Raw genomic sequence first — 16,763 nt, forward strand, 5'->3', positions numbered from 1 at the left:
ACTTAACACTGCATTTAAGACAGATGACATAATTTTGACTAGTCATTTTAAGGTAGGAATTTTACATTTCTTATATTAAGAAATAGACAATAAATAGATAGTTCCGTTCCTATCACCTTATTACAGTGGCTGTTAAACATCTCCACCTAGCATCTGACAATTTGTGCCAGAGATCTACAGTAACCTCAGCTAGCAGGCTCAGGGACCGTTTCCTCAAACCATAAGACTCTTGGGGCCCTACAGTATTTTGCCTGTCTTTAGTACCAGGTCTTATGACTTAACTTAAGACCTGGAGGCGTGGCCAATGCTGTTTGGCTATTTTGATTGGCTAGCTTTGGCCACACCTCCAGGTCTTAAGTTAAGTCATAAGACCTGGTACTTAAAGGGGAATACCACTCATTTTCGACATTGAACTATGACAAACGCATGGTGTACTTTTGGCTCCGCCCCCTCAGCCAAAAGTACACCCTGCGTATGTCACTGATCACATGACCTCAATCAATTATCCTGTTCTAGGCAACATAGAAGGGGGGGGGGACTTTTTTCTTATTTCCACACAACAGCTCTAAGGTGTATTAAAGGCATAGTTCAATGTTGAAAATGAGTGGTATTCCCCTTTAAGACGTGCAAAAAAGGGCTGTTGAACTCAAAACAGTCACTATGGACTGTGACTCCCTTATCCTCATACATCATCACACAGGACTGACACACCATGTGTAACCATAGTATTCCGTATTATACTGCACTGCTCACTTTATTATCTCCGCAGGCCAAAGGCTGGGGATGGAGATTATGTTTTTGCCACTGTCTGTCATGACGCAACTCACCAAATACAGTAGGCCACGCACATTTCCAACAAACTAGATTTTTGTTACTACTCAAAACGCACACAAATCGCTAAACATGTACCATCTGAGTTTTTCATATTCCATTCAGTTTTGCAGGAAGTGCCTATTTTGCTAAAAGTCATGAACGCTACATCCAATCTACCTCAAATGTGAATCACTTGATTTTACTTGGACCCATAGAGGGCACCATAAATGCTACAAATGCCACTGTTTGTTGCAGAGACGATGAAACACATGGCACCTTCAAAACTAGGGGAAGAGACTATTTCTTACCAAAAAAATGCCATATGAACTACAGTACATGTATTGTATCAATGTTTAGGGAACTCCAAAGTACAGCACAAGCATTTCACTGCCTTAAATGTTGTGACAGCTGTGTTGTAAGCATGTAACAATAAAACCCCTGAACCCTTTGTTCTACTGTGTTTTCCTTTCCATTAGGTCCATAGACTGTAAAACGCAATCAGGGACACCAAACAAGAACTCCTTGGAAACCAATCCCAAAGCGGAGGGAGAGGCTGCCCTGTTATCTCAAGTAAGAATTCAGTCTGTTAAAACCAGGACTCAGCAATCAGCATTACTGTAAATATTTAAAGTAGTCAAATCAAAATCACTCAGAAGTACTTTAGAAGGATCCAAAGCAGATTGTTCTGACTTGTGTTTAAGCTCTTATTAAAACAAATTCTAGTTATGTCTGCCATGGTCACAAAACATTAAAAAAAAATGTGTGGATGCATGCCAACCTCCCAGTATAATATTAAAGGGTTAGTTCAGATTTTTTGAGTATTTTCTGTGGGAAATACTTACCATTAATGTAGTGGTTGCAAAGGTATTAATTGATTGCCCGAGTCTTTGTGTCATATATTTTGTGCGCGAGTAGGCTGCCGCGGCGCAGTGATTCTGGAGACAAACATTAGTACCATGTGACAGAGGGGTCGAAATTTAACGAAACCTGCTCTATATGGTAGAAATAGGTCAACAATACAAATGACGCTAGTTTTTTAAATTAATTTATTTTTAATGAGCGGCCCCCACCAAATCTACCGGAACTACTTCATATTTATCAGAACCGGACCATAACTCTGACCACGGGACTCGGGCAATCAATTAATACCTTTGCAACCACTACATTAATGGTAAGTATTTCCTACAGAAAATACTAAAAAAATCTGAACTAACCCTTTAAAGCTCATACTATAGTCACTCCATTGTGGGATTATTTAACTCAGTCATTTTTGTTCTAACACGTCACGTTCTTCCATTTCAGCTCAACAGGCAGTATATTAGTGGAAGACATGTAAGCCTCCGTATGCATCCTTTACTGTTCGACCGAAAGACCTACGCATTTGCACCGGGAAAATAGCATCACCATATAATCAAATCTGATCTAAAACATTTTCAAAGATACTGTTCGAAAAAAGGGGGCACCTTTTCTGGATGCCCCTATCGCACCTATTAGGGGAAATCCGGAGCCAACATGTCTGCTTTGAAATTGTTCTTCTGTGGTGCTACAAGGTCCAAATGTTAAGCGCTTTCCTCCAGCGTTGACGGTCTCTGTGTAGGTCCTGTTCCCAGACGCCAGTATTAGATTAATCGCTTATTAATTATTCAGTGGGCCTTACTCTGGGACCATTAGTGTGGATCTCACTGAGCTAGCTAACCATACATCACCTTTTCAGCGTTCCTCTGAATAATAGATTCGGGATTAAAGATAGCTGTCCAACATGGGGACAGGGGGGCATAGTTATTGGCAAACAAACACTGAATTTATTTTGCATGGGAGGTCCATAGTAGTTCACTGACAGCGATACTGTTAACAGCGGTTTCAGTTTTGTGTACTTGGCACAAGTTGGCAGTGGTGCAAACACACACAAAGGGGTGTTAAATGGATGGGTGATGGAACTGCACACCAATTGCTTTTAGGTGGAGATCACCGCAGGGTGTCGGTAAGAACAACCTATTATGGTAGAAACAACCAATTATAAAAACTGTTGTATTTTACTTCCTTAACTGTATGTGGTTCTAGAAAACAGTCATGAATAACCAATAATAAAGGTAGTTAATATACATGCATTCATATATTTTAATGAACACATTATGTTCTGTATGGTAATGGCTTAAACTAACGGCAGTGAAATACTGTAAACTAAAAGCAGTGAAGCCATAGCCTAATTATCCGACTAAAGTTTCCTCCTGGCCCAAACCTCCAGGTCTGAGCAGAATTGATTTCGATACATGATCCTATGTACTGGCTTGAACCTAATAAATTGCATTTAAAATAAAATAACAGCCAATTACAGTATGCCATTGCATATACAGTAAGCTATGACAGGCAGCCTTCATAATATAAAAGGTACAGAACAATTCTTCTCTACTAACCGATACGTCTGATATCTAAATTCAATGTACTGTAGGTGCTAAAAGTATAGGTGGAGCAAACACAGGAGGGAGCGCACACCAGCGTTGATGAGGTGCTGACCACGGCAGAATATAATGTTGAGAAGGAGGAGGCCGCACAACTCAAACCCGGCGGAAGACTATCTTGTCGAAACGTTGGTTTCGGCCTCCTCCCTCTCAACAAAAGTATAGGTGGAAACAATTCAGAGATTTTCTCATAAAAGATCATACAACACAACTTGGGATTGTAGGAAGGACAAGAATGTTATTGTATGTATTCTATTTCCTTTCTTAATCCCATAGTTCACTGCATTAAGTGGAAGGTAGTTAGGCTAATTGTTATGTGACCTTTAGTACAGTGATAAGCCAACTTCAATTAAACCTCACAAAAGTTGTATTAAATGTGATGTTATTGTTACATGTAGGTTAATGGCCAGTTTGACTCAAAGTTCTCACAGACAATTAACAATTTTACAATTTAGGCATTTATAGACTCTTATCAGGGCAAGTTACAAAGTGCAAGATTGGAGTAAATGGCATGAAACCTAGTCAACAAATGACAGGGTAAATGGTCAACTAAATAAGGTGCAAAGAAAACAATTAAAATGATAACTAGGATACCAGGTAACCATCCAACTTACTTCAGTCTAAAAACATCTAAATAATATTTTTAGCATTTGTGAGTAAACAGTATTTCTAGATATAATTAAGAAAATATTAGGTATACAAGTAACCAGCACATGCATGGTATAACTAGCATCCATCAAAAAAATTGCGACAAAAGTGATACAAGGAAGGAGGAAGTGCTAGCGGGTAAGGAGGTATACTGTAGAGTCTGAAGAGTGAGTCACAGAACAGATTAGTCATCATAATGCAATAACCTACCTAACAGGCACGGCTGAGGGAAGTCATAGCTATACAGAATAGCTACCACCTGCATGGAGCAGGGGCTTAATTCAATTCCTCAGTCATTGTATTAGATAGGTGAGCCATGGGCTATAGATAGCACCACTTACTGTAAATCTCATAACATGCTCCATCCAAGTGTAAAAGGTTATCAACCCATTCAAAATCATTCACCTTATACAGGTAAATTAACAGGTATAATGTGAAAAGTATAAATAGTCCATTCTAATTCAACTCCCGAGTAAAGAATGGACTCAAACGGAGAGTGGGTCCATTTGGGTCCTCTGTTTACACTCTGAGAGTTAAATGAACACTAACCCTTTTCTGTGTACACTGTACCTTTAGCATGCATGTATATGGAAACCCACTGGACTATTAGGGTCATTTCATCACATTCCTTTCAACAGCAAAACAAGGATTTGTGTCCAATGTTTGAAACACAGAGGCCACGGAGAATGATGTTGCATGTGCAAATGTGAAAACAAAAACAGGCATGCAATGTTCTGACTGAAACCAGAAGCTGCTGGGGCCACAGGAGTGGAGGGGTTAATGAGCAATGGAGAGATGCTGAATGAGTAGCATGGTGCTTACATCAAGGGGGGTGGGAGGGAGGGGTGGTGCTATATTATACTCCATCACACGAACGTGTGCCATACCGAAAATAGCATTGTGAGCTTGTAGATCGTCTATTTCCGGCACGGGACACAGTCGTACGAGTAAAGTATAAACCAGCCCATTAATGATGCTGACACTGGTTATTCTGCTGGCCTTTCTAAGCATGTCAGAGGCTTGCCAAGGCAGGGATATTTACTTCTCTCTCCGCTGGGACAGCTGAGAGAGACGGCTGACCCTGCACACTCTCCCGCCTCCCCCTCTGGCTGCGTGTACTGTATGTGTGTGTGTGTGTGTGTGTGTGTGTGTGTGTGTGTGTGTGTGTGTGTGTGTGTGTGTGCGGCCGTGCGCGTTTGTGAGCGTGTTAGCCTATGTTCTGTATTATGTACCATTATTTGTGTGTGTTTCTACATTTTATTTTAGTTTTATGTGTGTATGTACCATATGTGTCTGTGTGTGTAATCTTTCTATTGTGTGTGTGTGTGTGTGTGTGTGTGTGTGTGTGTGTGTGTGTGTGTGTGTGTGTGTGTGTGTGTGTGTGTGTGTGTGTGTGTGTGTGTGTGTGTGTGTGTGTGTGTGTGTGTGTGTGTGTGTACTGTATGAATACTGTATGCTTGCGTACCAGGGTCGCCTGACTAAGGAGCAGCTAAGGGCCAACGGCAATGCACATCTGTCCAGAAACCATTCCCTTGAGGAGGAGTTTGAACGTGCGAAGGCTGCTGTTGAGGTAAGCAGAGTGGTACTTAACGACACACCTCACCCCTGTCACCTGTCAAGTGACAGCAAAGTGTACTGTGGACTTTGAAGAGCACTTACCTGCACTTTCTTTGTGCAGGTCGGCTCTTCAATATTAAACACCTCAGAATTCTTTCCTCGCAGTTGCCAGCCAAAAAAACTCCTGCTGCCCTTGTTGGAGTTTAGGTTAGTTGCTATTCATTGGTGATATAGTGCAGTGTGATAGGCCCTATAGCATTCATTTTCAGTTATCTCATTTAATGAATATAAATGAGTTAGTCACAAAAAAGAAGAAAATAGTTTTTCACTGTTTGGATCAACTCAGTTTGTAAAATGGTTGTCCAACTCTGGGATACTGCAAATGTGGGCCCTCACCCAGATGGCTCGACCAATGTGCTTGACACACAGGCTGCGGAACATTTTCGCTTCACCAGCGGGGCGAGGGGTTTACTGCCAATGCATTTCGGTTTCACTGCTACTTCAGCAACCCCAGGACAATATTTCAGCAGTATTACTTGCAATATTGCTGTCTTTTTTCTCATTTTTTTGGCCAAGCGTTAGGTGCCCCCCAGAGCTTGGTGCCCAGTGCTGCAGCCCCTAAATCCCATGCATTAAGCCGGGCCTGATGAGCTCTCATCTCTGGCATGGCAACTACCATGACCCATCTGGAGGTCACCTCAGAGCACAAAGTACCAAAGTAGGCAGTACTGATCAAATGCTTTCAGAAACATATCTTAGTGTACCGTTTAGCTGTAAAATGAGATAGTTTGTAACACAGCCACCATGTTGAATATATCATCACTGCCGTGACGGCATACAGCATATAGCACCATCCTCTGGTTCCTGTAGCATAATCTATAAATTCCAGGTTTCTCTTGTCTTTTAACATTTAAGAGTCTGCACATGTATGGGATTGGCAATTTCTTGTATCTCTCAGTTCGGCATGAGTGTCCACTCCAGGTCATCCCCAGGTCATCCCCATTCCTTGTATGGCGATCAGAGATCTCCTTCCTGAGGCGGGGTTGCCAGTTTCTAAAGTTGGACTTAAAACAGCTTCCTGGCAAAGTCAAGACACAGTTGAGTGCGCCTCTCTGCTAGGGTGCACAATGTGAGGGTGCGGAGAGCCTCTGTGTATCCCGAGTACCTCCGGCCAAGTATGATTTCCCAAGCCCGTTTCTGAACTCTTTCCAGTCTTTTAGTCTGGCTGACAGTCAAGGAACCGTGCCAGACTGGGACTGCATACTCCAGCACCGGGCGCACATAGCCTGTGTAGATCAAAACCAATTCACAGTCTTGGACCCCAAATTTCTTCAGGCGACATACTGTAGGACAAAAAGCTTTCTATTGGCTGAGGTCAATTATAGTCCATCTGGCTGTTCCATTTCAAGTCAGCTTGAATGATCAGACTGGCCTCCAAGTACTCTGTTAGTGAGTACTGCACTCCATCCTCTGACAAGGCATTATAGACTGGCCTCCAAGTACACTGATAACAGGTAGCTGCTCTCAGTACTCTGATAACGGTACTGCACTAGTGAATCTTAGCTCGGTGTGGAAGATCAGAGCATTTGGAAACGGCGTCAAGGAAAAAACTCCCCTTTAGTGGGAATAAACTGCTCACCTCGAGCAGAGCCAGATTGACAAGTGGATGTCATGATGTCATTATTGGTTGAAATAGGACATAGTATTGGCAGCCATTTTGTGGCAATTTTGTGAGCTAGATGTGTTTTTCTAAATCTCATAACATTGGAGTCAACGGAGAGACTATTTTAGGGATGACGTCACATCCGGTTCTAGCCTTCTCTCGCAGTCAAGGGATCATTCATAGGTTGGTGAAGGGCGTCATTTCTAAAAACATGTTTTTTTTTTAAATTGATGTAGATCTGCGTCAATGGCAGGGAATGTGTTAAATATAGTACTGTATATAATATAATTAAATATTCAAATATTGTTTTACACAGAATCAAATGTTCTATGGTCATGATTCACCAGGAGTCTGGATGGCTTGGTTCCAGGATTAAGATCATTTATATAAATATTTTCAGAAATCTCTATGTTCGGGGAAATGAATGGGTTTTCTATCTATGGCACCACAAAATGGCCGCCACTGCTATGCCCTATTGTTTGGCACTTGCTGGGATATGTGATGTAAAAAGGCTTTAAAATACTTTTTTTCTCATAGAATATCAATGTCCAATTGATGCTCTTTGGAATGTGTTTGTTTGACAAGCCCCTCTCATGTGAGATAATGTACGGTAGCTGCCGGATTTGCTGCTGTGTGTTCTCACACTCCTGTGACACAAACTGACAGCTTAATAGTCTGTGCCAAGTACACACGTGTGCAACCGACTAACAATAGGCAGGTAAATAGGTCAGACGTATCAGGCATCACAGGGGGAAAACATTTTGAGTAAGATGATATGGCTTAAATTATCCTTGGGCTGTACAGGTACATCCACTGTAGCCCTCTCATTCACTAAATGCCAGAAGTTCTTATATAGTACTTTTATCATCTCCGCCAGGCCGTTACGGCCGGGCATTACGTTTTCACCCCTGTGAGTCTGTCTGTCTGTCCATCTGTCTGTGAGCTAATCTCAGGCACCGCTGCAGTGTCCGAATGGCTGCACCCCACGACTGACACACAGCCCTGGCCTGGGTAGTCAACCCCGGCATGGTGGAGATCTGCAGGAAAAGTACAGACCGGCATCAAACTGACTCCTCAGCCATCTGTAGAGTGACAATGAAAGGTCTTATACTGTAGTTTGACTTTTCATGCTGCCTTAAATAGTGAAGGGAAATCAATACCACGAGTTGCCAAAAACGCAAGGGTTTCTGTCTAAAGGCATTAAAGAGAAACGAGTCAAGTTCTGCTCTGTGTAATTACACTGAAACCAGTCTGATATTCCACTCTGTGACAACAGCTCCCTTGGAGGCATTGTGTATGGAAGCATACTTCCACCAATGTGATGAAATAAAAAAATGCAAGTCATTATGAGAAACTTGAATAATGACTTAGTATCTCAAAATATTGAGAAATGTTCTCAAAATAATAAGTTGGAGAGATAAATAGACCTTTGTTAATCCTGAGGGTGATATTTAGTTTCAGCTTCACCCAGCTGATGGCTGCTTAGATGGTCATGATGAGCGCACGGAGGGAAGTGTTTAGCATATTGCTCAGCAACACTTCAACACGTATAATGGTACATTTTGATTGATAGACAGCCTCTTAACCCACTACGCTACTGCCACCCAATTAAAAAAGTTTCTGATTATATTGAGATACCAAGTCATTTATTTTTTGGATACTAAGTCATCATATATTGATACTAACCATTATGGAGAAAGTGTCTTATTATTTTGAGAAAGTATCTAATTATTTTGACATAGCCTACTGAATGAATGAACTGCTACCTGTTACAGGTTATAATGTTATATGTAATTATTTTTGAAATACTAACTCATTTCGAGAAATTGTATCATTATAGGCCTAATGACTTCTTCCCACGGCCCTCACACCTACGTTGGACCCCCGATCCGACTGATATGCCCATATATGGAGATCTCTGTATCTGTCTGTCCTGGGAAATTAAGGGATGAGAAGGCATGAGCCGACAAGAGGCTGGATGGTGTGAGGGGACCAGTTGGTTATGGGCTGAAGGAAGTAAGGGGGAGGGGGTGGAGGTGACCTGGTTGCAATCTGGTCTGGTGGGCGAGGGTTTGTTTCTGCGGATGGGTGCAATGCATTTGTGTGATTGATTGGTCAAGGGGGAGGAGCTGCTTTCTGGTCTGGAAGCTGCATGTCTATGATTACTAAGATTACTCCTTGCTGCTTCACTGTCTCAAGGTGTTTGATGATGTCAGCTTGGCTTGGCTCTGGATTTCCTTCTGACGGTGCTCTGGCATCAGCTGTAGGAGTGACTGGGCTCAGCTTGGACTTGTCAGGGTGCTCTCCATTCTTTTTTTCCCCATTTTCCTTTTTTTCATTTCAATAATCTTGATTCCTTAAAAAGTAAAAAAAAAAAAAAACTTCTCAGATTGAAAGAAAACTACAAACCAACAGTGATGGTATTTAGGTGACGTAGGAGTCCATGGTGGTGTCAGAAAGTGTGACTGTTACACTTTCTTAAATTATTACAACCACCTCCCTCCAGGGGCAGCAGTGGTACAGTGTTCCACCCCGGAGGAAAAACTAAGACCCAACAGGAGCAAAGAGAGACAATAATCAACAGCAGGGAAGGAGCGAGTGAGAGAGAGAGAAAAAAACATTTTGCAAAAAAAGTCAATTAACGAGATTTAGGCAGCCTTAAACTCAGTTTTAAGCCCGGTTTTAAACACAGTCTTACGCCGGAAATAGCGGATTAAAAAAGATCACAACGCAATTCTGCATTGTGAGCTTTCGCTACTTCCGACACGCGGGGTTGGCGCGTTTTTGGCGAGCGACGGCATCGGTAACACAGAAGAGGAAAAAGAAAGAAATCTGGCTTTTTTTAAGTCACATGGCGAGAAGGCATATTCCAATATTAATTAATCAATATTTAACCAATCGATCTGATTAGCCACGGTGATGGAAGCAGTAGCTTCCATCAAGCAGACCATCTAAGCAGCCAGGAAGGAGCCAATGAGATGAGAGAGGGGGTCACCTTGTTTCAACTTCCTGTCTTATAGTAACACGTGACTGATGTTTGTCACCGATGACTGGCGGGTGGTTTGACCAATCAGGAGGCAACGTCCTGCTGAAGCCCTTTTCTTAAACTACTAAGAAAGGGCTCCTGCTGCTACTGTGTTTTGTGTATATATATTTAAAAAAGAAAATAAATGATCCAGGTGTCACAGTGACGGTAGGCTTCAGTCAGCCTCCTCTTCATCAGATTCTTCCTCTGCGTTCTTCAGCCACTCCACAAACTTCTGCATCTGCTGGAGGAAGACGCTCTTCCCTTTAGACGTCATGTGCTGCGTACCGTCTGTGTACCACTTCAAGATGGCTTCCTCACTCAACACTTCTGCTTTGTAGTGCAGGACGACGATCTTCTGGAAAGAGTTCATGAAGTTGATGTTGTCGTAACAATACTCCTGGATCTTCAGCAGCAGAGTGACCTCAGACAGACCCTGGGACGTGAACTCCTTCAGCAGAGGGCTGTATTGCTTTAAGTGTTTGATGGCTTGTTCTGTGACCAGCTCCTCCTTCTTGTTCCACTCCATACAGCTCATCACGCTGGTCCAGATGATCCCGATCATAGTCTGCTCCGAGATGTTCCACTTCTTCATCTCCTCTCTGCTGTACATGATAATCTCTTTCTGGGGGTCTCCTCGTGCGAGCTGCTCCTGCAGTTCTTTCTGCAGTTCTTTGCGTCCAGCGATGGACTGCTGGTTGCGGGCGAAGTCGGACAGCTCCTTGAGGCCGGCATCTGTGAAGTATTTGGAGAAGTGCTCACAGCTCCGCTTGTTGGCCGGGAACAGTTCCATCAGTCTGTTGTCCAAGCCTACTTTACGCAGCATGGTGGCCACAGAGTTGATGTCCTTCTCATTGATCCACGACTTGAACAACTTCACCGCAAAGGCTGCAGAGACGCCCTCTTTGACAAGGTTTTCGTTGAACAGGCTGTTGAAGATGGAGGCTGATATTTTCCCATTGGCCAGCAGGATGCCAGTCAGCATGGCCAGCTTGTTGCGCTCAGACTCTGTGAAGCCCTTCAGAAACAGCAGCAGCTTCTTTATCTCCTCTTCAAATCCCTTCTCCAGATACTTGTAACGCCTGATCAGTTTGTTGAAAACCTGAGCATAAGCTTGCATTGTCTCTTGGTCTTCTTGTGCCGTGAAGAGGCAGAACTCGGTTCGGGTCATGTCATCAGACAGAGTTCCACCTGGAGCCAGCATCCCACCTGCCACCAGGACGTCAAAGAGTGTCTCAGCATAGCGGCGGTAGTCGAGCTTGGCGCCAGAGGCATCGAGGAACTTTGCAACCGCTTCCAAATCAGAGCCAGTTTGATTCAAGCCTTGTACGATACTTTCTTGAAACTGAGTAGGGTCAAATCTGTCTTTTTCATCTCTTTTCCTCGTTTTGAAACGCTGGCCGGTTAGTGTTGGCTTTTGCTGCTTTTGATTATTCATAAACGAGCTGCAGATATAAAACAATTTTGTGCGGGATCCATGAGCTTGCAGCTTTTATACTGTTGGCTAACATGCTGATGTCACGTTTGTTTATGGTTATGTTGACATAGTGACGTGGTTTGTGTATATGCCCATATGGGCATGCTGATATGCCCATATGTGGGGATCTCTAAATCTGTCAGTCCTTGTTCCTTTTATGCCCATACATGGAGATCTCTGTAGCTGTCAGTCCATGTCCCTTTTGTTTATGGCTATTTTGACATAGTGACACGGCCGTGGTTTGTGTATATGCCCATATATGGGCATGCTGATATGCCCATATACTGTATGGATATCTCCATATCTCTGTCAGTCATTTACCCTTTTATGCCCATATATGGAAATCCCAGATGTCATCGGTATATGCCCATATATGGGTACACCCCCTTTGGTGCCCATATATGGAGCTGACTGATTTGTTGAGGTTAGACAACACACTCCATATTTAGATGAGTCAGATATATGGTGTGACATCAGAGTAGGTATGTTGTCATAGTGACGTGGCCGTGACGTGGCCGTGACAGGAGCGTGACGTCAGAGGTCCGTTCACCCGCCCGCCGGCCAGTCCGCCAGCCCCGGCCCTCCTAGCCAATTTTAATATAGGATTACACTGATGGAAATGGGCTTCCATAAGAGTGGGAATGGATCCTGAACTATCGGGTTTCCTCAGCAGCACTGTAGTCTCCTGTGGTGGCTTCACACACTGAGACTATACATAATGATCAATAAATAATAGAGTAGGGACAGGAAGACGGTGAGAAAGTGAGAGGAGTACCCACAAACAGTCTGGTCCGTGCCTTTCGGGGATCACTTCCACAAGCGTGCAAAAATGTCACGCCTTGTTTGAAGCTCAAAACCGTGCGGTCCCGGCCCTCCCATATTGCATTGTTAGTGTGTCATTAGGTGCATCAGCCAGAGGGCAAGTACTGTAATTCCGATAAGTGACGGAGCAGTGTCTGATGCTCCGGGACAAATGGAGGATCGAAGGGGTAACAGTATCTCAGAGGTTCAATCAAAGGGCCTGAGTGCTGGCCTCTACTCTGGAAGAGCAGTTTGGCTGGACACGGCGAGCCATTTTGGCTCCTATATGGCCGATATGAAAGCCCACAATCAGATAATTTCCCTCTAAGTAGCTACACATATGCACAGGCATATATTTGTTCAGGAATGAAAGGGGAGTTGGCTCAAGAGGCCTGGAAAGCACATACATTTGCAGCACATGGCCTAGCTGCCAATCCACTCAATTACACTAATAATAGTAATAATAATAATAATAATAGTAATAATAATAATAATTAATAATAATTTATTTTTACAGCACCTTTCATACAAAACATGCAGCACAACATGCATTACACGAAATGAAAAGGACGCAAACAAGAAGAAAATGTGATTTTGTATTAAAAATATATGTTTTCAAGCGTTGTTTAAAGATTTAAACAGAGTCTGCCTCTCTTATTTCTTTAGATAAGGTGTTCCATAATTTGGGAGCATAACTGAAGAAAGCTAAATCTCTTTTCTTCTGGGTAGTGTTATACTGTAGTGTACAGGTACCACCTCATTTGGTAGCATGCAGGGGCCTTAGTGTCAGCAAGATTATTGTCATATTTGTTGATGATGAGTTCAGTCAGCTCTGACAATTCTGGGGGAAATAGTGATATGTGCCTTGGCTTGGAGGACTGTATATTATAATAGTAAGTATAGCTGGTGCAGCCTTAAGCACACGGGCAAGATATTCACTATAATTCGCTATACTCCCTGCAACTTGGTGAGTATGTTTGATGCCAGTCTTTACAAGTTTTTCCATCCTATCAGTGAACTCCAGATGGGTCAGGGAAAAGGAGGGAGAACAAGAAGAATGGAGAGAAGGAAGAGACTCAGGCTGAGAGAGTCTGGAAGGTTTTTCCATTCAGTGCTGCTGTGTGGCCACAGTGTGTCATCGTTATCATCATAGGGCTGATGCTGCTGGGTCCTTATTGTGCCATTATGTCTTTCAAATTTCCATGTACATTACCAATTGCATAGTCTCCCACAATTAGAATGTCAGGTGTTATACCTCATGTTGCTTTTCCTGTGGGGAAGGTCATCGTGTTTTGTTTCAATGTCTGACATGGGCCTGGGGGACATCATGTTTTGGTCCAGTGTCTGTGTGTGCCGAGGGCTAATGATTTATCTGTGCTCAACATATTCTGCTGGTGTTTATTCCTGTGCCAATAATGTGTGATGGTCTCCGTTTCATGCAGTTTCATTAATGGTCTGAACCTACTGTATTGTAGCATCTGTGATTACTGTGGTCTCTGATTATTAACTGGTGTTTCACGAGTACAGACCACGCCTTCAAACCAAACATTGTTAACATTCTTTATTTAGAAAAGAAGGAGATGGACCTGTCAGGAAAGGAATTGGTTATGCATGGCTTAGGTCAGAGGTCTTCAACAGGGGGTCCGCGACCCCTAGGGGGTCTGCGGAGGTACTGCAGGGGGTCCGCGAAATTGTTTGATAAAAAAAAGTTTAAAAACTTTTTGTATTTTTTTTCTTCAAAAATGTCAATATGTCTTTATACATAACATGACATATTTGAATAGCTTAGTATTGAATGCACAATAACATGGTATGTTTATACATATTTTGTAGAGAAAGAAAAGGTCTTTTTTGCACACCTACTGGGACAACCTGTGGGTAGGAGCAGGCTCCAGGCAACCATTAATTTTGTTCATGTTTATACATATAAAACACAATTTTATACATACATATACGATATATGTGGTGGCCTACCCCCTACCCTACGAGGTAGGGGGTCCCTGCTCCAACACCCCATCAGTTTGGGGGTCCCTGGTCTGAAAAGGTTGAAGACCCCTGGCTTAGGAGATGGAGGGAAGGAAGGGAAGGGAAGGAGGGTGGGAAGGAAGGGAGGCTTTAGGGGTGGGGATGTAGGAGTGGAGATGGCGGAGGAGATGATGTGTAGACAGGGAGGTGATGAGGAAGGGGGTGAGGATGAGGTAGTGAAGACAAGGGGTACGATTTATCTAGTGAGGAGGGTAAGTGAAGGATGTAAGGTGTGAGGATGGTGAGAGGATGGCTAGGGTGAGGTGAGCGGGAGGGAGTGAGAACAGAGGAAGGGGAGGTGGGGATGAAGGGGCATGTGAAGCCTGGATAAGGGGCGCAAATGGGAGTGTGGGACGGAGGGCGTCGTAGCCCTGGTAGTCCATGAGCCAGAGCCCCAAAATTGAGCAAAAATTATCGAAAGAGTGGGCAAAACCAAACCTATATTAAATTGTTCATAGGGTCAATACGAGTAAATAAATATATGATAGCCTTTCCACAGGAGCAGCTTTTTCATGGTTATCACACATTTTGTTATTTTCCCCATACGTACATGACGGGTGAAAAAATGACAAAATTTAAAAAAGAGTTATCATAATGAAACTTCCTGAGTTGATTACTTACATGAAGACAATGATTTATCGTATTACAAGTTTTCTGAAATTGTATATTTAAATATGCAAATTAGGCATAGGAAAATATGCCCAAATTTGCATAACTTTCCAGAATCAACATTGGACAAAGCCAGAGTCAACATACTTATTTCATTTTGTTAAGATGTTGGATTCAAAGGTTTTTAACGAGGGAATATTCAATATCTGCTCAATTTTGGGGCTCTGGCTCATGGACTAAATGCCTAATTTGCATATTTAAATATACAATTTCAGAAAACTTGTAATACGATAAATCATTGTCTTCATGTAAGTAATCAACTCAGGAAGTTTCATTATGATAACTCTTTTTTAAATGTTGTCATTTTTTCACCTGTCATGTACGTATGGGGAAAATAACAAAATGTGTGATAACCATGAAAAAGCTGCTCCTGTGGAGAGGTTATCATATATTTATTTACTCGTATTGACCCTATGAACAATTTAATATAGGTTTGGTTTTGGCCACTCTTTCGATAATTTTTGCTCAATTTTGGGGCTCTGGCTCATGGACTATGGGGAGGGATGAAGGACGGGGCCCAGTGGGGGCGCGGCCCTGGGGGAGGGAAGGGCGAAGCCCTGGTGGGGGAGGAAGGGCGTAGCCCTGATGGAGGAGGAAGGGTGTAGCCCTGATGGAGGAGGAAGGGCGTAGCCCTGATGGAGGAGGAAGGGCGTAGCCCTGATGGAGGAGGAAGGGCGTAGCCCTGATGGGGGGAGGAAGGGCGCGCGAAGCCCTGAGGGGGGAGGCATAACCATGTGGCTCCAGGGGGGGTGGAGACCTGAGTATTTGGCTTAGGGTCTGAGGAGATAGGCGTCCGTCTTGGCAGTAATCTGTGGACGCACCATCACTCGAGACCCCCGTCTGGAACCTGAAGACTAGGACAGATCGGAGAGTACAGAAGAAAGGGTAGGGAGGGAGGGGTACGAAGAACAATGCACGAATGGCAGGCGGACCTGGCAGGTTTAAATAACCTCACTTATTGGTAGAAGGGGTGGAGTTCAGGGTGGAGAGCGATTAGTTACCATGGCATCGGTGCCACTGTGAGTGGCAAGGGTGGAGCTATGATCGGTTACCATGGCGGATAAATCATGGGCGGAGTTGACTCGGTTACCATGGTGATCGATCAAGCTTGTAACCTAGAGAGTGAGCTAGGAATGGAAATAGATCATGGGAGTAGAGTGAGGGGCAAGGTTAGTAACAATCTCATTGCTTGAAGGCGTAGTCTTCCTCCTGAACATACATTGTACCAACTCCATTGAGTGGGTTGTGTCCAGCGAGGGAGTACACTCAGCACAGCTTTGGGCATTGTGCATTCTTTCTGCCAGTGGGCAGTAGCATTATATTCAATCGGCTCAGCTGGCTTCACTACTGCTGTCTCACTTCGACCAAATCTTGAGAAAGTTATGGAATCATCCAAGGCTATAGTCTGTCTTTCTGAGCCTGCTGATTTCACTGTGCTGTCACTATGGTAGCTTAACGATAGCAGACATCCGAGTAGAGTGTTGTGTTGTTCTAAACCCCAATAGCTGAGTTTCAAGCAGAATGATCTTCTCTAACATTCCATGACAGAGATGGAAAATTGAGGATTCAGAGTTTAAAGGAGCCATTTGTCCACAAGACAGTAGTTGTAGGTGCTCGGATGGCGCA

The 16,763-nt window shown here is 43.4% G+C and overlaps 2 protein-coding genes across 2 annotated transcripts in view; one reads left to right on the forward strand and one right to left on the reverse strand.

Annotated features, from left to right (window-relative positions):
- The window catches only part of pex5la (peroxisomal biogenesis factor 5-like a), a gene marked incomplete at both ends in the record, with an annotated part of 131,314 nt that overhangs the window by 98,584 nt on the left and 15,967 nt on the right, over window positions 1–16,763 (forward strand). Inside the window, 3 exons of the mRNA XM_080430572.1 lie at window positions 1,290–1,383; window positions 2,116–2,145; window positions 5,389–5,490. Coding sequence (XP_080286698.1) covers window positions 1,290–1,383; window positions 2,116–2,145; window positions 5,389–5,490 — 226 coding nt within the window. The remainder of the gene's footprint in view (window positions 1–1,289; window positions 1,384–2,115; window positions 2,146–5,388; window positions 5,491–16,763) is intronic.
- LOC308087620 (eIF5-mimic protein 2-A-like) lies at window positions 10,341–11,603 on the reverse strand (the record flags this gene model as incomplete). The annotated part of the gene is made up of 1 exon (XM_080431597.1): window positions 10,341–11,603. One exon carries the CDS (start codon window positions 11,601–11,603, stop codon window positions 10,341–10,343), a length of 1,263 nt encoding a protein of 420 aa, XP_080287723.1.

This window comes from Gymnoscopelus braueri (genome assembly GCF_963280865.1).
Source record: "Gymnoscopelus braueri genome assembly, chromosome: 6".
NCBI lineage: Eukaryota > Metazoa > Chordata > Actinopteri > Myctophiformes > Myctophidae > Gymnoscopelus > Gymnoscopelus braueri.